Source organism: Myotis yumanensis, unplaced genomic scaffold (genome assembly GCF_028538775.1).
Source record: "Myotis yumanensis isolate MYYU_CA2020_CCGP unplaced genomic scaffold, mMyoYum1.0.hap1 SCAF_2, whole genome shotgun sequence".
Taxonomy (NCBI): Eukaryota; Metazoa; Chordata; class Mammalia; order Chiroptera; family Vespertilionidae; genus Myotis; species Myotis yumanensis.
The window spans coordinates 214,863,428-214,886,983 of NW_027223753.1; the positions used below are offsets into that span (position 1 = coordinate 214,863,428).

Sequence of the window (23,556 nt, forward strand, 5' to 3'; positions counted from 1 at the left end):
GAGAAATGGCATTTGATTAAGAGAGCCGATTTGATCGTGGATATGTTAATTTCAAAATTCTCAGTCATGCAGTGCACATCTAACCATGCGAAACAAACCCCGAGGCAGCCTCGGAGGCAGGCAGTGCGCTGGCGGCAGAACACATCGACTGTCGTAATTCAGGGCTGCTCAGAAAGTGGGGTCCCTGGACTCTGGCTCAAAGACCCAGCCCCCAAGCTCGCTCGGCTGCTGTAACAAAACACTGGTCTGGGCACAGGTGCTTATTTCTCAGCCTGAGGCCGGGGAGTCGGAGTTCAGGGTGCCCGCGTGGCCCGGACTCTGGTGGCGCCGTCTCCGCTCCCACCTGGCGCCCTCACCTGGCAGAGGGAGAGCGAGCTCTGGCGTCACCTCCCTTTCGGGTCAAGGCCCTAATCCCATCCTGAAGGCCCCGCCCGCATGGCCTCACCAGAACCTGACCCCATCCCAGGTCCCTCCTTCCTGAAACCGTCACATGGGAGTTGCGGGGGGGGGGGGGGGGGCGGGGGGGGGCGGGGACCCCAATTGAGTCCATTGCATGTGTGCAGAGAGCAGTGGGTCCAAGCGACAACCTGGCTGCGTGCGAGGCCTTCCTTTGGCGCCACTGGGGACACCCCACCGCACCCTTCATTCTCTCCAGGTGCCAGGACCATCCCCGAGCCTGGGCTCTGTCTCCCAAGTCCTCGGGCACTGGGGGCCCAGCCATTCCCTGACTGCACTGCTCCTTGGTCCTGGGGGGCCTGAGTCTTTCTGTGATCACAGCACCCCCAAATCCACGGTCTTGCTCACCACATGGACCTCAGAGGTTTGGGGAAGTGTCCTCCATGCAGGGACGTCTGGGTTAACCCAAGAGCCGTCCTCCCCGTCACGCCGCTGACTCATCCTTGTTCCGCCTTTTGGATTTTCCAGAAAGGACGGAGCGAGCACAGGCCTTTCCTGTTTCCCCTCTTAGTGGGAAAACACACCGTCTGTCCCATGTCGAGTGGAACTGAACGGTTCTTGTAAAATCCGCCTCTCGGGGGAAAGCCCCTGCTGTTCTTTACCCGCTGCCTCCTGGCCTTCCGTTCCTGGTCCCGGGGAGGCGGCTGAGTCGGGAACTGCACCCCCTTGCTCGCTAGCATGGAGGACGCTGTGTGTGTCTCCGCACCGCAGAGGAGCGGCTGTTTCCGCTGCACGCGTGTCTCTTTCACGCTCACACTTGCCATATCTTCTTTGCATCAGCTTCTGCAATAAACAGGAATTATAGGCCTGTTGACAATATACTAGTAGTAGCATCATTATTGGGATTTTTCAAATCATGTAACGCTCAATTTTACCAGTAAATCATTTCCAGTTAAAGCCTATTTACTTTGAAACAAAGAAAATGGTACCTACATGTGTTATGTAAAAGCTAATGGTAAGAAACAGAGAACAGTACATAGAGCCGATACTTTTATATCATTTCTTAGCAACACTTACAAGTTCTCCGCCTGCTGGCCCTGCGAGAGGGAGGCCCTGGGGAGGCAGGTGTTCAGTGTGTGCGTTTAACAGAAAGAAGTGAACAGTTGTCCGGTGTGATTCCTGGCCGTTTCCCGAGTCGCTGAAATGTTTAATCTGTAAGTCGCTTTTTCCTTACCGTCCTTCAGCGGAGGAAAGCGCATGTGTGTGGTGGCATGTCACGTGTAAGGGTTGCACTTGGTTCAAGACGGGAATCTTCCCGCATCTCTGCCCGAGTTTGAACTGAGCCATGGAGACTCGGACACTGTCCTTCGGGCACTTTTGAAGGGACCGGTGTCAGAGGAGCCCTGGTGGGAAAGGCTTTGCTTCCTGCTGGACAAGGAGGGTGAATGTGCGTGGCGCCCTGGCTACTCTTCGGGCTTCAGATCCCAGGAGGGGCCGCTGGGTGGCCCTGAAGGGGCTGCGGGCCTTACGGAGGGGACCTGTCTCTGCTCCTGCCTCTCGGTTTGGTTTCTCTGGGCTGCAGGCTGCTGATCGGGGCGGCATGCCCAGGCCCGGGCCCCACGGGGACAAATTGTCGTGTCCCCGACTCGATGAGTGTGGCTGTGGCGAACAGGGAGGGAGGGCCTGGGCTCCTCGGGGACTGGGACTAGGGGTCTTCCACCTGCTCGCTGCCGGGGGGGAGGGGGGAGCTCCGGGGGGAGAGTTCCGAAGGCGCACACTGACTGTCCCCTCCGCCAGGCCCCGCACGCAGCACTTTCCTCAGAAACCGCAGGAGCCCAAGGCACGCTTCCTGGTGTCCATGGCGACCTTCTTAGTTACAGCTCGGGCCAGGTTCTGCGGGACCAAGGCTCCTGGCCTCCAACCACAATCTGGCTTTCGAACGTCGTGCCGGGTGCAGACTGTCCTGGTTCGGAAGTGTGGGTCCCACTGTGATCTCCCAGGAGGGCCAGAGGCTGAGATGACGTTAGGGGGCCGGGATGCTGGAAGGCAGGGGAGAATGGTGAAGAGTTTAAGCAAAAACAAACAAAAACCTCACAGACACAGCAGCATGGTGGCTACCAGAGGGATTGGAGGGAGAGGAGGGTCAGGGAGCATAATGGGGGGGAGGCGACGTGGCTTGGGGTGGTGAGCACAGTACAACACGCAGACGATGGGGTAGAGAACTGTTCGCAGGGATCAGTGTGTGTGGCCGTTGATGAACCAGCTTGCTCACTGAGCACCTGCTCCTGGCTCAGTAGTTGGTGATTTCTTTGACGATGAGCCTTTGGAAGGAACTCCGTTCCTCACTGTTCGCTGTGTCTCCGTGAAGTCGGCACTTATCTGCATGTGTATTTACGAAAGGCCTTCCGTGTCCCAGGCTCCGCGGCTCGGTCTGCCCTTAGGTTAGTGGGGAAACCGATCCATGAAAATGGGATACATGCTAAGACCTAGAGGTTCCCGGCGCCGTGAGAAGAGGTGATAGTTGTCATTGGACCCAGTCGGAGAGTTCAAGAAGGCGCACAGCAGGTCCTTCATGAATGGTGGTTGAATGAATGGACAAATGAGTGCTTTTCCTTGGAAGTCTGTTCTTAAGCCCAAACAGCCACACAATCTGCTCAATGTAAGTTCTCGGAACATATGTCTCCTCTCCAGACGGGCGGCCCCCGGCCCCACAGAGCCACCTGTGCGGGACTTTCCCGTGGAAGCGATGGCTGCCTGGAATTCCCCCCATGGGCGCATTCCTGTGCTGCTGAGATTTGGTGTCCAGACTTTGCTGATTAAATACAACTTCACCGGGAGTCATACATGACACAGCTGCCGCTGCTAACGCTGCGGTGGGGAGAGTTCGTTAGGTAACTGACATTCCAGTCTTGTTGGAAGGGAGGCGCAGGGGCAAGGCGTCCCAGCGAGAAAGGAGCAGGCCCGGTGTCACCCTGGGGCAGCAGGGAGAAAGGGGAGGACGGGGAGGGAGGAGTGGGAGTGGGGACGGGGCAGCGGCAGGAAGGACGTGATGGTTTTCTCAGAGAAGGCATCGCACCAGGGTCATGGGCAAGGCCTGGATGGGAGTCCCACAGGACACGGGATTCCGTCCGGGTCCCTCGGGCCTGTGGTGTGCTGTGAGAAGAGCTTGCCCGCTCCTCGCTGGCGGAGCAGGGCACGGTCACACAGCTTTCCGGGCAGGCTGACCTCCTCACTCTACAGGGAGTGGATGCTCATTCTCCACAGCTGGTCAGTGGGCATTGCGCCATGAAAGGCCCTTCGAGAATGTGTTGGCATTTCAGTCTTTGCCCCCAGCCGGGAGGATTTCCTTGGAATAAATTTCTCGGAATGAAACTGTTGGGTCAGTTTTCAGGGTTTGAGTTGACCTGGTTTGTGCTGGAAGTTTAAATGGATGAGTTTACTACTTATTTTACCATATTCCTTTGAATTTCTTGCACCGATAGCTGATCTGGAGTAGAATCAGTGGTGTTTTCATGGTGTCCACTTTAAAGTGTGTCATATTTGTGAGAGATTTTAAATTTTAACTTAGGGTACAAATCTTTGAATTTGGGTCTGGTTGGTTCCTTGAATTTAGGTCTAGTTGAATGGTTGGTTGATTGCTTGGTTGCTTGGTTGGTTGTTTAATTGATTGGTTGGTTGATTGGTTGGTTGCTTGGTTGATTGATTGGATTGGTTTAGTTGGTTGGTTGATTGTTTAATTGGTTGGTTGGTTGTATAATTGGTTGGTTGCTTGGTTGATTGGTTGGTTGGTTAATTGTTTAGTTGGTTGGTTGATTGGTGGTTGGTTGGTTGATTGGTTGGTTGGTTAATTGTTTAGTTGGTTGGTTGATTGGTGGTTGGTTGGTTGGTTGATTGGTTGGTTGTTTAATTGGTTGGTTGGTTAATTGTTTAGTTGGTTGGTTGATTGGTGGTTGGTTGGTTGGTTGATTGGTTGGTTGTTTAATTGGTTGGTTGGTTGGTTGGTTGGTTAATTGTTTAGTTGGTTGGTTGATTGGTGGTTGGTTGGTTGGTTGATTGGTTGGTTGGTTGATTGGTTAATTGTTTAGTTGGTTGGTTGGTTGATTGGTGGTTGGTAGATACTATAACGCACCCCAGGTCCCTTCAGGAATAAAGGATTTGTCTCCCAACTGCCCTTGGCAGTCACCCCCTTTGGGGATCACTTCAGCTCAGGAGAGCCATCTTCCTAAGCCCTGCCTTCTCAAGGTAGCTACTTTCCCCAGAGCTGACCTGCGTGAGTATATCAAGGCCCAATGTTTATGCTCCACTGGGGTCATCCCATCTCCAGAACTCCCCACAGGGTCAGAGAGGCTTCCCCTGGGACCACATTGTAGTTCCACTCTCCCTCTGCTCAGTCTCATTTTATTCCTCCTCCCCTTCCTCCTCCCCTTCCCTCCCCTCTGCTCATCCCCTCTCCCTTTCCTTCCTCTCCCCTCTCCTCCCCCGACCCCTCTGCTCCTCCCTTTCTCCCCCTTTTTGCCCTTTCCCTCTCCCCTCTCCCCCCTCCCTTCCCTCTCTCTCTCCTCTCCTCCCCTCCCCTGCCCCCTCCTTCCCTGGGCCTTATCCCAGGAGCCCTGCACAAGGACCTCTGACCCAGAGTCTGGAAGCAGCCTGTGCCTGTTGGGTTTGCTGGTGCAGGGAGTGGTGTGGGCTCAGCAGCCCAGCAGTCGGTCACTGTAGGTGCCACATATTCCCCTCTGGAGAGGGCAGCACTGCCATCAGGACCTCCCTCAGGACGGAGGAGCCCAGGGCAGCGCAGCTCATGAGAGCTTCTTGAAAGCTTGTAGTTACCAGGTGTACCAGTTAATAATGGCGGATTTTATAATCAAAGAAAACACGGTAATTTCAAGACAAACGTCAAAAGTGCTTCATTCCAAGTAATGTCCATCGCTAGCTACACATTTTCCCCATCTTTCAGGTGATTTGTGGACACCGTCCCAATAGAACTTTTCTTGTTTTGAGGCAAACCATTCAGAGACCCAATTTCCACTTATTTGTACGTTTTGAAGTGCTGCTCAGAAAGTACATGTGCCATCGATCGAAATAAGTGGTCATCTGAGGGAGCAAGGTCTGGCGAATACTGCGGGTGGGTTAATACTTCCCAGGCAAGATCTTTTAATGTGTCTTTAACTGGTTTTGAAGTGGTCATTTCACGATCAAAGCGTGATTCAAATTGATTATTTGTTGTTGATAGCAATCAGTATTAATGGTTTCACCTGGTTTTAGAAGCTCATAATACACCACACCTTCCTGATCCCACCAAACACAGAGCACTGTCTTCTTTCCGAAGCAATTTGGCCTTGCAGTCGATGTTGGTGGTTGACCTGGATCAACCCATGATTTTGTGCGTTTGAGATTCTCAAAATAAATCCACTTTTCATCGCCAGTCACAACTCGATGCAAAAAAGACTTTCTTTCGTGTCGTTGAAGCACATAGCAGCTGTGTGCCTACAGCCAGCCGGGCGCACATAGCAGCTGTGTGCCCACAGCCAGCTGGGTGCCTACAGCCAGGTGGGCGCACATAGCAGCTGTGTGCCCACAGCCAGCCGGGCGCACATAGCAGCCAGGTGCCCACAGCCAGCTGGGCGCACATAGCAGCCAGGTGCCCATAGCAGCCAGGTGCCCACAGCCAGCCGGGCGCACATAGCAGCCAGGTGCCCACAGCCAGCCGGGCGCACATAGCAGCCAGGTGCCCACAGCCAGCCGGGCGCACATAGCAGCTGTGTGCCCACAGCCAGCCGGGCGCACATAGCAGCCAGGTGCCCACAGCCAGCCGGGCGCACATAGCAGCTGTGTGCCCACAGCCAGCCGGGCACCCACAGCCAGCCGGGCGCACATAGCAGCTGTGTGCCCACAGCCAGCCGGGCGCACATAGCAGCTGTGTGCCCACAGCCAGCCGGGCGCACATAGCAGCTGTGTGCCCACAGCCAGCCGGGCGCACATAGCAGCTGTGTGCCCACAGCCAGCCGGGCGCACATAGCAGCTGTGTGCCTACAGCCAGCCGGGCGCACATAGCAGCTGTGTGCCTACAGCCAGCCGGGCGCACATAGCAGCCAGGTGCCCACAGCCAGCCGGGCGCACATAGCAGCCAGGTGCCCACAGCCAGCCGGGCGCACATAGCAGCTGTGTGCCCACAGCCAGCCGGGCGCCCACAGCCAGCCGGGCGCACATAGCAGCTGTGTGCCTACAGCCAGCCGGGCGCACATAGCAGCTGTGTGCCTACAGCCAGCCGGGCGCACATAGCAGCCAGGTGCCCACAGCCAGCCGGGCGCACATAGCAGCCAGGTGCCCACAGCCAGCCGGGCGCACATAGCAGCTGTGTGCCCACAGCCAGCCGGGCGCCCACAGCCAGCCGGGCGCACATAGCAGCTGTGTGCCTACAGCCAGCCGGGCGCACATAGCAGCTGTGTGCCTACAGCCAGCCGGGCGCACATAGCAGCCAGGTGCCCACAGCCAGCCGGGCGCACATAGCAGCCAGGTGCCCACAGCCAGCCGGGCGCACATAGCAGCCAGGTGCCCACAGCCAGCTGGGTGCCTACAGCCAGCCGGGCGCACATAGCAGCCAGGTGCCCACAGCCAGCTGGGTGCCTACAGCCAGCTGGGCGCACATAGCAGCCAGGTGCCCACAGCCAGCTGGGTGCACATAGCAGCTGTGTGCCTACAGCCAGCCGGGCGCACATAGCAGCTGTGTGCCTACAGCCAGCCGGGCGCACATAGCAGCCAGGTGCCCACAGCCAGCTGGGTGCCTACAGCCAGCCGGGCGCACATAGCAGCTGTGTGCCCACAGCCAGCCGGGCGCACATAGCAGCTGTGTGCCTACAGCCAGCCGGGCGCACATAGCAGCTGTGTGCCCACAGCCAGCCGGGCGCACATAGCAGCCAGGTGCCCACAGCCAGCTGGGTGCCTACAGCCAGCCGGGCGCACATAGCAGCTGTGTGCCCACAGCCAGCCGGGCGCACATAGCAGCTGTGTGCCCACAGCCAGCCGGGCGCACATAGCAGCCAGGTGCCCACAGCCAGCTGTGTGCCTACAGCCAGCCGGGCGCACATAGCAGCTGTGTGCCCACAGCCAGCCGGGCGCACATAGCAGCTGGGTGCCTACAGCCAGCCGGGCGCACATAGCAGCCAGGTGCCCACAGCCAGCCGGGCGCACATAGCAGCTGTGTGCCTACAGCCAGCCGGGCGCACATAGCAGCTGTGTGCCCACAGCCAGCTGGGTGCCCACAGCCAGCCGGGCGCACATAGCAGCCAGGTGCCCACAGCCAGCTGGGTGCCTACAGCCAGCTGGGCGCACATAGCAGCCAGGTGCCCACAGCCAGCTGGGTGCACATAGCAGCTGTGTGCCTACAGCCAGCCGGGCGCACATAGCAGCTGTGTGCCCACAGCCAGCCGGGCGCACATAGCAGCCAGGTGCCCACAGCCAGCTGGGTGCCTACAGCCAGGTGCCCACAGCCAGCCGGGCGCACATAGCAGCCAGGTGCCCACAGCCAGCTGGGTGCACATAGCAGCTGTGTGCCCACAGCCAGCCGGGCGCACATAGCAGCTGTGTGCCCACAGCCAGCTGGGTGCCTACAGCCAGCTGGGCGCACATAGCAGCCAGGTGCCCACAGCCAGCTGGGTGCCCACAGCCAGCCGGGCGCACATAGCAGCCAGGTGCCTACAGCCAGCCGGGCGCACATAGCAGCTATGTGCCTACAGCCAGCCGGGCGCACATAGCAGCCAGGTGCCTACAGCCAGCCGGGCGCACATAGCAGCTGTGTGCCCACAGCCAGCCGGGCGCACATAGCAGCTGTGTGCCCACAGCCAGCCGGGCGCACATAGCAGCTGTGTGCCTACAGCCAGCCGGGCGCACATAGCAGCTGTGTGCCCACAGCCAGCCGGGCGCACATAGCAGCTGTGTGCCTACAGCCAGCCGGGCGCACATAGCAGCCAGGTGCCCACAGCCAGCCGGGCGCACATAGCAGCCAGGTGCCCACAGCCAGCTGGGTGCCTACAGCCAGCCGGGCGCACATAGCAGCCAGGTGCCCACAGCCAGCCGGGCGCACATAGCAGCTGTGTGCCTACAGCCAGCCGGGCGCACATAGCAGCTGTGTGCCCACAGCCAGCTGGGTGCCCACAGCCAGCCGGGCGCACATAGCAGCCAGGTGCCCACAGCCAGCTGGGTGCCTACAGCCAGCTGGGCGCACATAGCAGCCAGGTGCCCACAGCCAGCTGGGTGCACATAGCAGCTGTGTGCCTACAGCCAGCCGGGCGCACATAGCAGCTGTGTGCCCACAGCCAGCCGGGCGCACATAGCAGCCAGGTGCCCACAGCCAGCTGGGTGCCTACAGCCAGGTGCCCACAGCCAGCCGGGCGCACATAGCAGCCAGGTGCCCACAGCCAGCTGGGTGCACATAGCAGCTGTGTGCCCACAGCCAGCCGGGCGCACATAGCAGCTGTGTGCCCACAGCCAGCTGGGTGCCTACAGCCAGCTGGGCGCACATAGCAGCCAGGTGCCCACAGCCAGCTGGGTGCCCACAGCCAGCCGGGCGCACATAGCAGCCAGGTGCCTACAGCCAGCCGGGCGCACATAGCAGCTATGTGCCTACAGCCAGCCGGGCGCACATAGCAGCCAGGTGCCTACAGCCAGCCGGGCGCACATAGCAGCTGTGTGCCCACAGCCAGCCGGGCGCACATAGCAGCTGTGTGCCCACAGCCAGCCGGGCGCACATAGCAGCTGTGTGCCTACAGCCAGCCGGGCGCACATAGCAGCTGTGTGCCCACAGCCAGCCGGGCGCACATAGCAGCTGTGTGCCTACAGCCAGCCGGGCGCACATAGCAGCCAGGTGCCCACAGCCAGCCGGGCGCACATAGCAGCCAGGTGCCCACAGCCAGCTGGGTGCCTACAGCCAGCCGGGCGCACATAGCAGCCAGGTGCCCACAGCCAGCCGGGCGCACATAGCAGCTGTGTGCCTACAGCCAGCCGGGCGCACATAGCAGCTGTGTGCCCACAGCCAGCTGGGTGCCCACAGCCAGCCGGGCGCACATAGCAGCCAGGTGCCCACAGCCAGCTGGGTGCCTACAGCCAGCTGGGCGCACATAGCAGCCAGGTGCCCACAGCCAGCTGGGTGCACATAGCAGCTGTGTGCCTACAGCCAGCCGGGCGCACATAGCAGCTGTGTGCCCACAGCCAGCCGGGCGCACATAGCAGCCAGGTGCCCACAGCCAGCTGGGTGCCTACAGCCAGGTGCCCACAGCCAGCCGGGCGCACATAGCAGCCAGGTGCCCACAGCCAGCTGGGTGCACATAGCAGCTGTGTGCCCACAGCCAGCCGGGCGCACATAGCAGCTGTGTGCCCACAGCCAGCTGGGTGCCTACAGCCAGCTGGGCGCACATAGCAGCCAGGTGCCCACAGCCAGCTGGGTGCCCACAGCCAGCCGGGCGCACATAGCAGCCAGGTGCCTACAGCCAGCCGGGCGCACATAGCAGCTATGTGCCTACAGCCAGCCGGGCGCACATAGCAGCCAGGTGCCTACAGCCAGCCGGGCGCACATAGCAGCTGTGTGCCCACAGCCAGCCGGGCGCACATAGCAGCTGTGTGCCCACAGCCAGCCGGGCGCACATAGCAGCTGTGTGCCTACAGCCAGCCGGGCGCACATAGCAGTCGGGTGCCCACAGCCAGCCGGGAGCACATAGCAGCCGGTGCCTACAGCCAGCGGGGCGCCCACAGCCAGCGGGGCGCCCACAGCCAGCCGGTGCTGTGAGTGAGGCGCACACAGCTGGCCCCAGCCCTCCTGCACAGCTGTTGGGGCCCAGGTGTGGTCCCTGCGGGGCTGTGCCCTGCCGAGCCGGCACCAGAGCACAAGTAAAAACCATAAATTAGAGCAGGTGGCCCGGAGAGGACCGGACTATGGGGAGCTGTCATTTCAGGCGCAGCCGCTGGGCTCCACGTCCTCTGCCCCCCGTGCCGCCCTCCGCGGGGCAGGCCGTGCACGGAGAAGGTGCGGCGCTGGCTCATCTTCCTGTGCTAGGCAAGGACTGAGGTCATCAGAAACAAGAGGTAATGGGATTTCGAGCACCCTGGGAATTTAACAAACAAGATGAAATCTTGTAGGAATTGTGACGTCTCTGTAGGAACACACTGTTCCTGTCTTACTCCCCCAGTCCAGTGGTTCTTATTTCATTGCATTTCTTCCTTTTTCTTAATGATTGCAATTTTTCCTTTCTTTCCACTAGGAGGCTTAACAGAACACAGTTGCCATTCTGCTAAAATGATGGATGAGTGAATGGATGGGTGGCTGATGGATGCGTACATGGATGGATGATGGATGATGGATGCGTGCATGGATGGATGATGGACAGACGAATACATGATGGATGGATGATGGGTGGATGGGTGGCTGGATGGATCATGGAGGCATGAACAGATGAGTCCTAGTCATCTTCAACTGAAGGAGCAGTGGGCAGTCACTGATGTGCTGGCAGTAGGAGAGGACCGTGGTCAAGCTGGGCTTCAGGAAGTGAGAGGTGGGATCACACACTGTTGGGAGCAAAAGGAAATTGCCAGAGCGCGGCTGGTCAGGAAGGTGTTGTGGCTGCGGAGGGCTGCCTGAAAGGGGGAGCCGGGTGCAAAGTGGAGATGGTACAGAGCACCTCCCTCCCTCCCCACTGGCCTGCCTGGCACAGGGCCTCTGGGAAGTCCAGCCGGAGGCCTGAGGGAGGGGTGGGAGTGAGCTGCAGTCCCAAGGCGCTGATGTTCGGTGGGCATGGCCTGTAGAACAAGCGTGGAATCTGCAGTTGCAAAGCCCGGTGCACCCTCTGAACCTCAGTGTCTCTATCAGCGAAATGGGAATAAAAATGCAACTAACATCAGCCGTGGTTGGTGTTTCAGGCACTGTGCTAGGCCCGTTGCCGATGTCCGACTGTTCAGTTCTCCCAGGACTGAATTTCATATTAACCCAGTTAATGTAGAAAGGTGAGGGCAGGGCCACTTTCCCAGACAGGAAATGGTGCAGCTGAGGAGAGAGCCCTGCGTTCACGTAGCAGCTGAGGTGGTGGGAACAGTAGAGCCACAGGAGAGGGAGGCCGCACACGCTGTGGAACAATAGAGCCGTCCCATTACCTCGGCCGAAGGCGTCTCCACCAGGCCTGTCACCTTCCTGCCCACGGGATCTTTTGCGAATTTCTTTATTCTTCGCTCTGCTCTAGTTTGCACAACCAAGTCAAAACTCGCTTTCCCCGTGGTCACTCGGCAGAAGGTTTGCCGCATTCTTGGTGAGATTGTAACTCCCTGGGGTTTCTAGTGGGCGCGCTGAGGTCACCCTCATAACGCGCCAGGAATGCTGTGATGGCAGGGATGGAATCCAGCAGCCACCTCAGTTTTCCCCCCGGAAATAGCAACTTCTTAATGAACATAAGCTCTCACTGCTGGAGCCAGAGCCGGCCGGCGCGGCTGGAAGACTCATTGGAGACTTTTCTGGTGAGAGTGGACGAAATGCAGACCATCTGAGCTTTCGGCTGGCCGAGGCATTCGTTCCTCCTCTCAGTCCGTTGTACTGTTTTCAGCGTCACTTCTGAGGGCCGTCTTAGTGTGCTTTTCAGGAGCCTGATGAGACCCTGCCTAGCCCTGCTCTCTCCACATCACCTGCCTCCATGCAGCCCACGGCGGGGAGGCACCGGGTCCGAGTCACAGGGGTGTGCAAGCAGGAAGCCAGCTTTTCACTTAACGTCTTCTCAGCAACCTTAGAGGGAATTCAGTGTCTTAGATTTGAAGTGTATACTGTGAATTCCCCACTGCAAACAGGACACGGTTCCACCCCCCAAGAGTTCATGCTGCTCATAGCTCATGTCTGCTTCTACCCTGGTCCGGGCACTTACTGACTTGCTTTCTGCTACTGTCGGTTAGTTTGGGCTTTTTGTTTATTGTTATTATTAAAGTTTTATGTATACAACATTATAATTTGACAACTGTATTCAGTACAAAGTGCTCACCCCGAAAGCCTAATTACGATCCATCACCCTACAATCGACCCTTCACCCCTTTCTCCCACCCCCAAGTCCTTCCCCTCTGGTAACTGCCCATCTGTTCTCTGTGTCTAGGAACCTGGTTTGGTTTGTTTTGTTTTAGATTCTGCATGTGAGTGAAATCACACAATTTTGTCTTTCTCCTTCTGTTTTATTTCATTAGCATTATACACTCGAGGTCCATCCATGTTATCACCACTGGCAAGATTTCATTCCTTTTCTGTGATGGAGTAGAATCCACTGAGTCTCTGTACCACCTCGTTACCCATTCACCCATCGGTGGACACTCGGTTGCTTCCATGTCTGCTCTGTGAACAGTGCTGCAATGAACACAGGCGTCCATGTAGCATTTCAAATGAGTGTTTTTGTCTTTTTTGGACAAATGCTCAGCAGTGAGCTGCTGGATCGTACGGTAGTTCTGTTCTTAACTTCTTAAGGAACCTCCGCACCGTCTTCCCTGGTAGCTGCACCGACTTGCATTCCCACGAAAAGGCCTCCCTTTTCTCCACATCCTCTCCAACACCTGTTCTTCCTTGTCTTTTTGATAATAGTCATTTTAACAGGCGTGAGGTGACATCTCATTGTGGTTGTAACTTGCGTCCCCTGATAATTAGTAATTTTGAACATCTGTTCATTGCTGTCGCCATCTGTAGGGCTTTGGAATGCTCTGCTCATTTTTAATCAGGTTGTTCATTTTTCTGTTGTTGAGTTGTATGAGTTTTTTATATATTTTGGACATTAACCCCTGATCGGATGTACCATTTGCAAATATTGTCTCCTGTCCAGTAAGTTGCTGATGATGGTTTCCTTTGCTTCACAGAAGCTTTTGAGTTTGATATAGTCTTACTTGTTTATTTTGAAAGTCAAAATTTTTAATATGTGCTTTGGGTCGATTTTTATTCTCAGTGGGGAAAATCATTGTTTACATAGTAAATTCTTTTGCATAGGACGCTTAGAAATCCAAGTTCATGTGCAACAGACATGGGGTCAGAGAGCGGGTGTTCCTACAAAACTGTCAGGTCAGTATATAAAAGGACACGCAAATGAGCTCAAAGCAGTGTTACCTCCAGCACAGGGACAGGTGCCCGCCTCCCTCCCTCCTCTCCTGCCTCCCTCCCTCCTCTCCCGCCTCCCTCCCTCCTCTCCCGCCTCCCTCCCTCCTCCCTCCTCTCCAGCCTCCCTCCCTCTGGGTGACCACCATTTGAGCCCCTGTTCCTGATGTGAAAGTGCAGCCTCAAGTTCCACTGCAGTTGGTTCCGTCCGAAGGCAGGTGCAGAGAACCACGTGTTTGTTAAGCCGTTGGGCACCCAGTGAGGATCGGTCCTTTATTCGTGTTTCTAGGAGCAAAGACAGTGAGTGGGCCAGTCTCAGATCCCCTGTGCTCTCCTCCCACCCGCGTAGTGACCAGCACTGCGTCCGGGCGAGTGGACAGAGAGGCCCAGCGTGGCCGCAGCTGCGCTGGAGCGCGTGCCTGGTGTTTATAGAGAAGACGGTGGAGCTGCCTCTTCACTCCTCCCACCGCCTCCCGCTGTTTGCCAAGGGGCCCAGGAGGCGAGGGCTCTCAGAGAAGGTCCAGCCCGGAGGAGCGAGGAGCGGGTGCAGCTCTGCATCCTTCTCCTCCTCCCTCCCCTGCACCCCGCCAGCACCTCCCACGCCCACACCCAGCACCACCTAAGTGCGTGCGCCTCCAGGACACACCGCCACTCACGCCCCAAGCACCCTCCTTTCCCCAGCGCCGGTCCCCTGGGTGTTCGATGCTGAACCGGCGGCTCATCCATCCGCAGGCGGCCTTCCCGCTGGAGGAGCTCATGTTGTGGGGTCGGTTCAGGTTGCAGGTGTTCTTTTCTGATTGGCTGACTGTGGGTTCTTTGAAGTTAATCTAAAGTGAGTGGTGGGTCCTGTGTGTCTAGCACAGAGGGTGCTAATGAAGCTGGGAGGGTGGGGAGGACAGCACCGCAGGCAGAGGGACCTCAACTCCCAGATGCTCTGCAGACCTGACCTGTGATCTGAAAGGACCAGCTGAGCTAGCCTTCCCGGCGGGGGTCCTTTCCTTCCACTCTTCCTCCCTTCCCTAGGAAAACACCCAAAAACGTTCAATCACATGATCTCACTCAGGTGTGGAACCTAATGAACAAAATAGATCCAGAGACATAGAAGCAAGGAGCAGACTGCGGAATCTCGGAGGGAAGGGGGAGGCGGGGTGGGTGGGAAGAGATCAACCAAACACTGTATGCATGTGTGCGGCCCAGGGCAGACAATCGGGGGAGGCAGGTTAGAAGAGGTCAATGGGGGGGGGGGGGGGGGGGGGGGGCATGTAAATACTCTCAACCATAAAGATTATAAATTAATTAATTAAAATAAAAACTTCCCGTCTCTGAGTCTCAAAGCCCAACAGCCCCTTAATGTTCCTTTCCTCACATCAGACACCAGCTTCCTTGAAATGTGTTGCAGCTTTCTCTGAATTCAGTAGCTGTTAGAAATGATCAGTGCTGCGGATTCCTCCTCCTCAAATTGCAACGATCAAGTTTTCCAGTGGAAACCCTGCATTGCACAGTTCCCACTGTGGGATCCAAGTGGGAATCGGGACATTGGCCGAAAAAGTTCAACTGCTGGGGGGGGGCGGGGGGTAGGGGAGGGGAGGAGCTGTATTTCAAAACGAACTCCACTTCTTTCTTAAAAACAGTTCACTGACCAAGACAGATTTCCAGTGTTTCTCACCCCCCACCATCCTCAGGAAATGCCGGCTGGCTCCCAGGCTCCCCAAAGCCGGACGCTCCGGACGGAGGCTAATTGCTGTTTGCTGCAGGCCTTCCTCCTTTTCTCTGTAACATTTTCCATCTCGAGGGGCGTCCATTCAGCCGGAGCGTGTCCGAGCGTGAATGGAATTACTACCAGTGGAAACTATGCTGCCAGGAGCGGTGAGAGAGCAGCTGCAGGCAAAGGCGCAGATTTTCCATCCTCCCGCTCCTCTCCCCGGGCAGGGCAGGGCCGGTGACTAAGGCGCTGACGTCACCTCTTTCCAGTAGAGGCTCACACTGTCCCTGTGGGCTCAGCCTGCGGCTCCTCGGGGCTCGGGAATCTGCCGCCCAAACCGGATGCGCCGGAGCCCAGCTTTCTCCCGGGGGCTGGACCTCCGGCTTTATAAGCGCGGGCTCCACAGACAAGCCCAGCCTCTCAGAGGAACCTCGCTCTCGCTCTCGCTCTCGCTCTCGGGTGCGACCCTGCGTCTCTCGCCCTCCCTGGGAGGAAGCAAGATGCATTTCAGAAACTTTAACTACAGTTTTAGCTCCTTGATTGCCTGTGTGGCAAATGGTGACATCTTCAGCGACAGTGACACGAGGGTAAGGTTTCTGGTGCAGAGCAGTTTTGAGTTTTCAAAGCTTGCCGCTAGTTGGGACTATTCCTTCTTTTCTACTTCCCTTCCCTGGGCTGTGAACAACTGTGGGGGTGGGAGTATGTGGCTCTCCTGTGGCTTTGGGGTTTTTGAAATAAATCCAAAATGCTTTGAGTCTTAAAAAGCAAGTGTTCGCCCACAGGATGGGCTGGGAAGGGACTTTGAAAGCTCGGTGAAGCCAGAGCCCTGCCAGCCGGGAGGCGGCGCGGGCACCGCGTGGCTCATTCTGGGCAGCCTTTGTGGAGGGAGAGCTTAGTGAGGGGCACGTTCGCGGTGGCACCTGGAGTTCAGGAGAATGAGATTTTATCTCAGGAAATAAGGCTGTGAAGGTGGTTGCATGTCTGCAGCCACACGAGCCGTAAAGCTGGAAAATAACTTCCGTGCCTCGGGAAGCAGCTCCCAGTGCTGGCGGTGAGCACCGTCGGTCACGTTCATGGCTGTAACCTTCCCCTGAGGAGAGGTGAGGTTTCCGGCAGCACCTGCCGCCCCTCCCAGCTCCGCCTGTGTGCGGAGGAATTCTCTGTTCCGTGTGAGTCAGACCTGCTGTCCCCGTGCAGCAGAGGGGCCGTCCGGCAGCGACACGGCCGGACGTGCGCTGAGGGACAGAGGGCACTCATAGGAGAGGGGCTGGGAGTGGCAGGACTTCACAGATGGCGCGCTCTGGTCCCGAGCCCTGACTTGTATTCTAAAAATACTCGCCCAAGTCACCTCTGCTCAGCTATGAATCATAACTTCAGACCTGCACAGTCAGTCACCGAGCCTGGTAATGAGGCCACGCGGAACTCCCAGGGCACGCTCGGACCCCGGGCGGGAGCTGCCCGGCGGGCGGTGGAGAGAGGCCCTGGCGGCAGTGGGGTCGGGTCGGCTGCAGCCGCGCGTGCTCCGAGCCCATCTCTCTCATTCCTCGCCTCTGCAGTCGCCCGGGGGAGAGTACAGAGGCGTCCATCACCTAAAGCCGTGGTCGGCAAACTGCGGCTCGTGAGCCACATGCGGCTCTTTGACCCCTTGAGTATGGCTCTCCCACAAAATACCACGTGTGGGCACACGTACAGTGCGATTGAAACTTCGTGGCCCATGCGCAGAAGTCGGTTCTTGGCCTGGGCGAGTCTGTTTTGGAAGAAGTGGTTGGTATTTGGCTCTGTTGACTCATGAGTCTGCCGACCACTGACCTAGAGGAAAGCCAGGCAGTTCCCAGAGCGAAGGGTGTGAGTTGTCCCCACTCCCGCTTCACGGCCGCTGGTGGAGCCTCCCGGTGGCTGGCACGGGGACCTGCCCCAGCCCTGCCATGTGGAGCGGGCACTTGCCCGGGGCCGTCCCTGCCCTGTGCCCAGCCCCGAATGTTCTAGAAGATGCTTTTCTCTCGCATTAGGCATCCCCTCTCCCTCTGCAGAAGCAGGTGCCTCCCAGAGGCCTCAGGTCCCTGTGGGCCAGCTCTGTCCTGCATCTCCCGTGCGGAGAGCACTGCTCAGCCCAAACACTGCAAGTTCTTCCAGGCCTGACTGTCCACCCGCCCCCTCTCCGCCTGGAATCCTGAGGGGCTGCGGTGGCTGCCCCGCCCTCCCCCGAAGGACACCCCCAGTGCCGCCTCCAGCGGGAGAGGGTGGTCTTCTCAGAGCCTCTCCAGGAGGCCGCTGGCTCTTGGCTGTGCCGTCATCTTCACTGGCCCCGTCACTGGAGATGCGCGGATGGGCGCCAAGCCCGCGTGCGGAGGCGGGTCGCTGCGAGCCATTGGCTTTCAGGGCAATTGTGTTAGTTCAGAAGCAGCAGACTGAGTGAGAACACAACAGGGGGGGATTTTTAACCCTCTTCCTTCACATTAAAAAGTGCAAGACTTATTACCTGGTTTTCCAGGTCAACAAACACGGCTTTCTCAATGAGCCGCCTGCGTCTCAGCCCGAAGAGGCTCGGTGGGCACAGCCCGGTCCTGCGCTGGTGGCAGGGACGGGGTCCCAGGCGGGGCGGTCGCTGGGCTCGGGCCGTCAGGCCGGGCAGGGGACAAAGCACACCTCACTCTACGTTAAAAACAGCGTTCCTGTGACGCTGGGAAGTGTTGGTTGGTAATTGTCCCGCCGATTGAGTAAGCTTGGTCCGTCCTGGATTCGTCCTTCCTTCTAACTCCATCTGCCTTCTCCCGGGGGTTGAGCGGGGTTCTGGGGTAAGAATCCGCTTCCTCCTACAGAAACGTCACGGAGCGGCTGTCCAGGGTCCGGTGAAGGCATTTTAACTCCTCTTATCTTGTTTCCCAGGCCAAGTTCGAGTCCCTCTTTAGGGCCTACGACAAGGACATCACCTTCCAGTACTTCAAGAGCTTCAGGCGCGTCCGGGTCAACTTCAGCAGCCACTTGTCTGCGGCCGACGCCCGGCTGCGCCTGCACAAGACCCAGTTCCTCGGGAAGGAGATGAAACTGTACTTCGCGCAGGTGCGTGGAGCTCATCGGGGCGCACGCTTCTCCGTCCTGTCCCCCCCCCCCCCCGCCCCCCGTCCCCACCCCCGCCCCCCCCCTCCCGCTAAGAAAGTAGCCTGGACAGTGATAACGCCCTGCATCGATTAAAATCCGAGACTCCGTCCTGAGAAAGGCGAACCATCCTCCAGGTTCCCAGGTCTCCCCTCTCTTCCGAAAGCGCAGGTTCTGTGAGAGTGGCTACACAGGTGGCCTTGGGTGGAGTGTTGATGGGCAGCTGGCAGCCTGCCCTGGGTGACGTCGCCCCCGGCCCCCAAGACTTGGGCAGTAGGTTTCTGAGAATTTGATGGGGGTGCTGCCCCCCCAGGGGCCCGCGCCGGGTCCTCGGCAGCAGCCAGCGCTGTGGGCCGCGTTCGCTTTGCCTCCTGCTCACCACCCTTCCAGTGCCCGGGCCTCCATGGGGGTGACCACCTTCAAGGCCACCCACAAAGTTCCATTCGATGGCTTCTGGGGTGCCACTCCGGTTAAAGTGAGCCCCGCGGGGAACGGAGTGCGGGGTGCAGGGTGGGGGCTGTGTTCCCCAGGCAGGGAGCAGCCCCTCTAGGGAAGCTTCTTGAGCAGAAAAGGCCAACTCCCTGGACTTTAGAGCGGGCGCCTGCCCCGCCCCGCCCCCTAGTGGAGAGTGGGCGCAGGTTTCTGCGGGTGCCTGGCTGTGAGCTGCCCCTGCTGCCCTGGGTGGGTTTCCTGTAAGTAATGGCTTAGTCCCTCCACGACCTGTTCTGGTGGTTCGAGTAAATGCCTGTGCAGATTGTGGGGGGAGGGGACCACCCAGTGGTGAGATTTGCTGCTCAGCCCCCTAAGCGCGGGTAGAACTTTTAAGCTCCAATAGGATCAGAGGTGGTTTGGTGGTGGGAGCTGGTCCTGGCCCTGCCTGGTGCCTGAAGAATGAGGCGCCTCCGTGTGAGGAGCCGGGAGGAGGGCGTCCAGGCTCATTCTGACTGGACCCATTTATACACAGACCGTCTCTGTCCATTCTCCCTCCGCCTCCGAGCCTGAGCGCCGTGAGCCCCAGTCCTGGCAGGCTCCCCCGAACCCGAGCCCAGACACCCTTTGGGCCGCTTTCCACGCGGCCGACCTGGCCCTGTCCTCGCACCTGTGTTGGGAGCGGCTTTGCGGCTGCTGCATCGCCTCCCCTTTCTCTCCAGACGCTGCACATTGGGAGCTCCCACCTGGCCCCCCCAAACCCGGACAAGCAGTTTCTGATCTCTCCTCCCGCCTCGCCGCCTGTCGGCTGGAAGCAAGTGGAAGACGCCACCCCCGTCATAAATTACGATCTCTTATACGCCATCTCCAAGCTAGGGCCAGGTGAGCGGGGGCCCCCGGGCCAGGTGAGCAGGGCCCCCGGGCCAGGTGAGCGGGGCCCCCGGGCCAGGTGAGCGGGGCCCCCGGGCCAAGTGAACGGGGTCCCAGGGCCAGGTGAGCGGGGTCCAAGGGACAAGTGAGCGGGGTCCCAGGGCCAGGTGAACAGGGTCCCAGGGCCAGGTGAGCGGGGTCCAAGATGGGGGGGTAAGTGAGTGGGCCCTGGGAGGGGGGGGCAGCGGTGAGGAGAGACGGTGCTGAGGGCCCAGACGCAGGTGCTCGGGGTCAGGAGGTGTGGCCTCCCCACTATCCTTCCCACCCCGTGTGGCTGGTGCCAGCGAGAACCACCCGTCTGCACCTCCAGCTTCAGTGGAACTCGTGGGGCGGGCGTGCTGCCTCTGGCCTCGCTCCTTAGGGAGGAGCACACAGGGAGGTAGTGGGTTGTGGGAACCGAACGCCAGGGCCCCTCCTGGCCAGCATCCCGTGACCCCATCTCACCCACTGACAGCCTGTGTGGGATCCGCGTGGAGATGCGCGTGGACTGTGGGAAGGAAACCAGACCCCTTGGAGATGCTGCTCTGTGGGAGGGTCCTCTGTCACTGCCTGACTCCCAGCTCCCTGCCCAGTGTCGGGGTGCAGAGCCACTGGTCACAGGAAGGAAGGGCCGAGCCCCCCGCACCCCTCCTGCCCCAGGGGCTGCTCCCTGCGGAGCTGGCCAGAGATAGAAGGCTCCAGTCCCCGAGGGGACAAGGTGTGAGCCTCAGGGGGACCGGCTCCCTGGCCTCGGCTCCTGCGTGAGACGGGCTCTGACCACCTGTGGGGCCTGGGCAGCTCCCACGGCGCCTGGCCCCGGCCACGCTCAGCTCATGGTTTCCCGAAACAGTAAACTGTTGGGGACGCCTGGCCGTGCCGTAGAGGGTCTGGGGAGGAGGCGGGTGTGGGGTCTCGGGGTGAAGAGGGGCGGCCCCGCCTGGTCCCTGCAGCAGAGGAGTAAGTACTGAGCCATGGCCCCTCGTTTCTCCTTGAGCTGCAATCAGATGTCCTCGCCGAGGGTTTCAGTTTCTCGGCCGTCAGCAGTTTCATATGGAAAAGGTTACATTTCTGAAATGTCCTGTGCGGTGGAGGGCAGGGATCGGTTACCTACTGCCCGTGGCGCGTGAAGGTCAAGGCGGGCGGCCGGCTGGCGGCATGTGCTCCCAGCAGCTTCTGCCAAGGCGATCAGGCTGAGGGCTGGAGTCCCCGGGCAGAGCAGGCGGACGGGGTCTCCCGGGGCAGAGCAGGCGGACGGGGTCTCCCCGGGCAGAGCAGGGGGACGGGGTCTCCCCGGGCAGAGCAGGCGGACGGGGTCTCCCGGGGCAGAGCAGGGGGGACGGGGTCTCCCAAGAGCAGAGCAGGGGGTTGGGCCCCTGCGGGGAGAGGGCCAGGCTGCTGGAGAGGGCACTGCTGAGGGAGAAGATCTGGTAGAAACAGACTCCCTAAAACCAGCGTGCCCTGGGCTTCCTAACGGAGCCTGGTGACTTGTCATAGTCTGGCTGTGCTTTGCAGCCTACAAGATGGCAAAGGTTTTGCAAACGTAGTCCCACCCCCGCACCTCTGGGTGGCGCTGATGGGTAGGTTGGAGGGTTTGTTAGGAGCACCGTGGCCAAGGTTGCCCGTGACCATCTGACCCTCCCGGCAGCTCTCCCCCAGCCGAGGCCCTGGCGCCTTTTCAGGCAGTTACAGCCTCCCAGGCTCACTGTGCGCTGAGCAAAGGCATCTGCCCGCCTTTTGTGGGCGAAGGCGCCTTCCGAGCGGACAGGAGGCCCCGCAGGGGAGGCGGTGGCCCTGCTCGCGGCTCCCCCTGTCTGGGGGGCGCCACCGAAGCCAGGCCTGTCCGGGTTGTGTCCCCGTCCCCTCTGCCTGCGCCGTCTGGACACTTGTCCCTGCGCTCGCCCTTCTGCTCTCGCCCGAGTGACCCTGCGCTGCTCTCTCTCCAGGGGAAAAGTACGAGCTGCACGCGGCGACCGCCACCACGCCCAGCGTCGTGGTGCACGTGTGCGAGAGCGAGCAGGAGGACGAGGAGGAGGAGGTGGAAAGGATGAAGAGGCCCAAACCCAAGATCATCCAGACCAGGCGGCCGGAGTACGCGCCCCTCCACCTCAGCTGAGTGCGCTGTGCGATCCGGTCACACCGGAGGAATCTGTTACTGTGAGGAGCCGCCCGGCCTGGGAGCGGCGGCCGGGCCGCAGTGCGGACAGTCCCGCGCTGGTTTCAGCGGAGGACCGGGCTTGGTCTCCTGGCCCCGCCCGCATCGCTGCGTGTGGCCCCGGATGTCCGCCAGTCACGCAGCTGGGTCATCGCACACGGACCTCAGGGGGCGTCTCACGCAAACCCGGCAGCGGTCCATTTCGTCCCTTTCCCAGTGGTTCTGGTTCTGCCAAGGGCAGGCTGATCCCCAGCAGCCCTCGGGGTAGAGCCTCTCCAGGGAGAGTGCCCGCGACCACGAAGCGTCTGAGGTGGGAGCTGGGGGACGCGGTGCAGTGTGGACGCGTGGCGCCCTCTCCTCCCCCCCGCCCGACAGTCCTGCATGTCTGTTACCGGCCCCAGAACTAACCTGTCCGTGCAGCTCCCCCTCGTTCTGCATGTCGGGAGGTCAGAGCGTGGGAACTGCCACCTTTCCGGCTTGCGGCTCCTACCGGATCCGTGGCTCGGCGTCCTGCCGGCGCAGCCTGTCGCCGTACTCACTGACAGTCCATCTGAGGCTCGAGGTGGGGTCCCTTCCCCACATCAGAGAACAGCAGCTCCCTGCCGGCCTCCGGTGGGTGAGGCGTCTCGGCGCAGGCGTCTGGGGTTGGCGTCGGTCTGTCTGTCTCTTTCACATGGTGTGAGGTAGCTGGGTTTTGTGAACTTGTAAATAAAGCCGGTGACATCTGTTCACACCTGCCGTGCACCTGGTGAGACACGTGGCAGAGGGAGCCCAGCTGGTGGCGGTGCCCCCCGGGGCGTGTGCGGTAGAATTCGGAGGTGGCTGGGCAGTGGGCGCCGGCGACGTGAGCGGGACACAGTGCCTTCCCCTCGTTTACGCGGTTCACTCTGACTCTCCTCGTAGTTGTACGTCTGGTAAGCGGGTGTTCTGTTCTGGCCTTAAAGCACCGTGACGACGTCTGTCATTTTAAACTGCCGCTGCGAGGAACAGCGCGGCTCTGGGGCTGGGGCTGCTTCTCTTTAAGGAAGCAAGCACGTTTGGTGGTTCATGTAAGAAACTGACTGAATATTCTCAAAGCCGTGTTTACAGTGCTTGGCGGGGCCAGCCTTCGGGGTTCCCAGCGGAGTGCTTACCCGGAGGCCAGCCTCCGAGTGTCTGACTGACTGCTTTCCACAATAAACCGCACAGCGTGCTCTCATGGAAGTGAGCTGCCTGTCCTGTTCTTTCTGACGGTCTGTCCATCCACAGTCTCGGGGGGACCGTCCCTCGTCAGGCTGAGTTTAGAAACTGCTGCCTCGTGGCTGTGGCTCACGGGGGTCTGCCACCCTGACACGCCACTAGTACGGGGACAGCGGAGGGCACTCGGGGGAGCAGATGCCACCGGGAGGGAAACCCTCTCCGGCACCTCCGCCAAACAGCGCCGTGACCGTCACTTGAAAAGTGGGCTTTTCTGTTAGAAAAAGACGCCCATGGGAGATGGGAAGTCACAGAGGCCGCTTCTGTCCGAGAGTCTGTCCGCACGGCAGGCAGCCTCGGGCCGGGACTCTCCTTACAGATGGGTGGGGAGAACGGGGGGAGGGGGCGGTGTTCAGCCGACCTCACCAGGATCTGTTGCTGGACGCCAGCCAGTGACAGGCATCCTGAGCGAGGTTCATGTTCATCCTTTTCCCATGAAAACCGCGTGCTTCTCCCCTCATCTCAACAGCACATGCATGTTTTAAAGCCGCGTGTGCGTGAGGCTGAACCTTGCTGGGAAATCCACACTTCGGTCACGTCTGTGAG

The 23,556-nt window shown here is 59.5% G+C and overlaps 1 protein-coding gene across 2 annotated transcripts in view; it reads left to right on the forward strand.

Annotated features, from left to right (window-relative positions):
• RCAN1 (regulator of calcineurin 1) overlaps nt 1–22,507 on the forward strand; it is a 54,311-nt gene extending 31,804 nt beyond the window's left edge. The window contains exons 1-4 of one of the 2 annotated variants that reach the window (XM_070407234.1): nt 15,580–15,775; nt 18,075–18,248; nt 19,436–19,595; nt 21,566–22,507. In XM_070407234.1, the coding sequence (XP_070263335.1) occupies nt 15,689–15,775; nt 18,075–18,248; nt 19,436–19,595; nt 21,566–21,735 (591 nt within the window). In that variant the 5' untranslated portion in view covers nt 15,580–15,688 and the 3' untranslated portion in view covers nt 21,736–22,507. Of the gene's footprint in view, nt 1–15,579; nt 15,776–18,074; nt 18,249–19,435; nt 19,596–21,565 lie in introns of those variants that run through there. The other variant, XM_070407235.1, reaches the window with a different exon arrangement.
• Nucleotides 22,508–23,556: the final 1,049 nt, after the last annotated feature.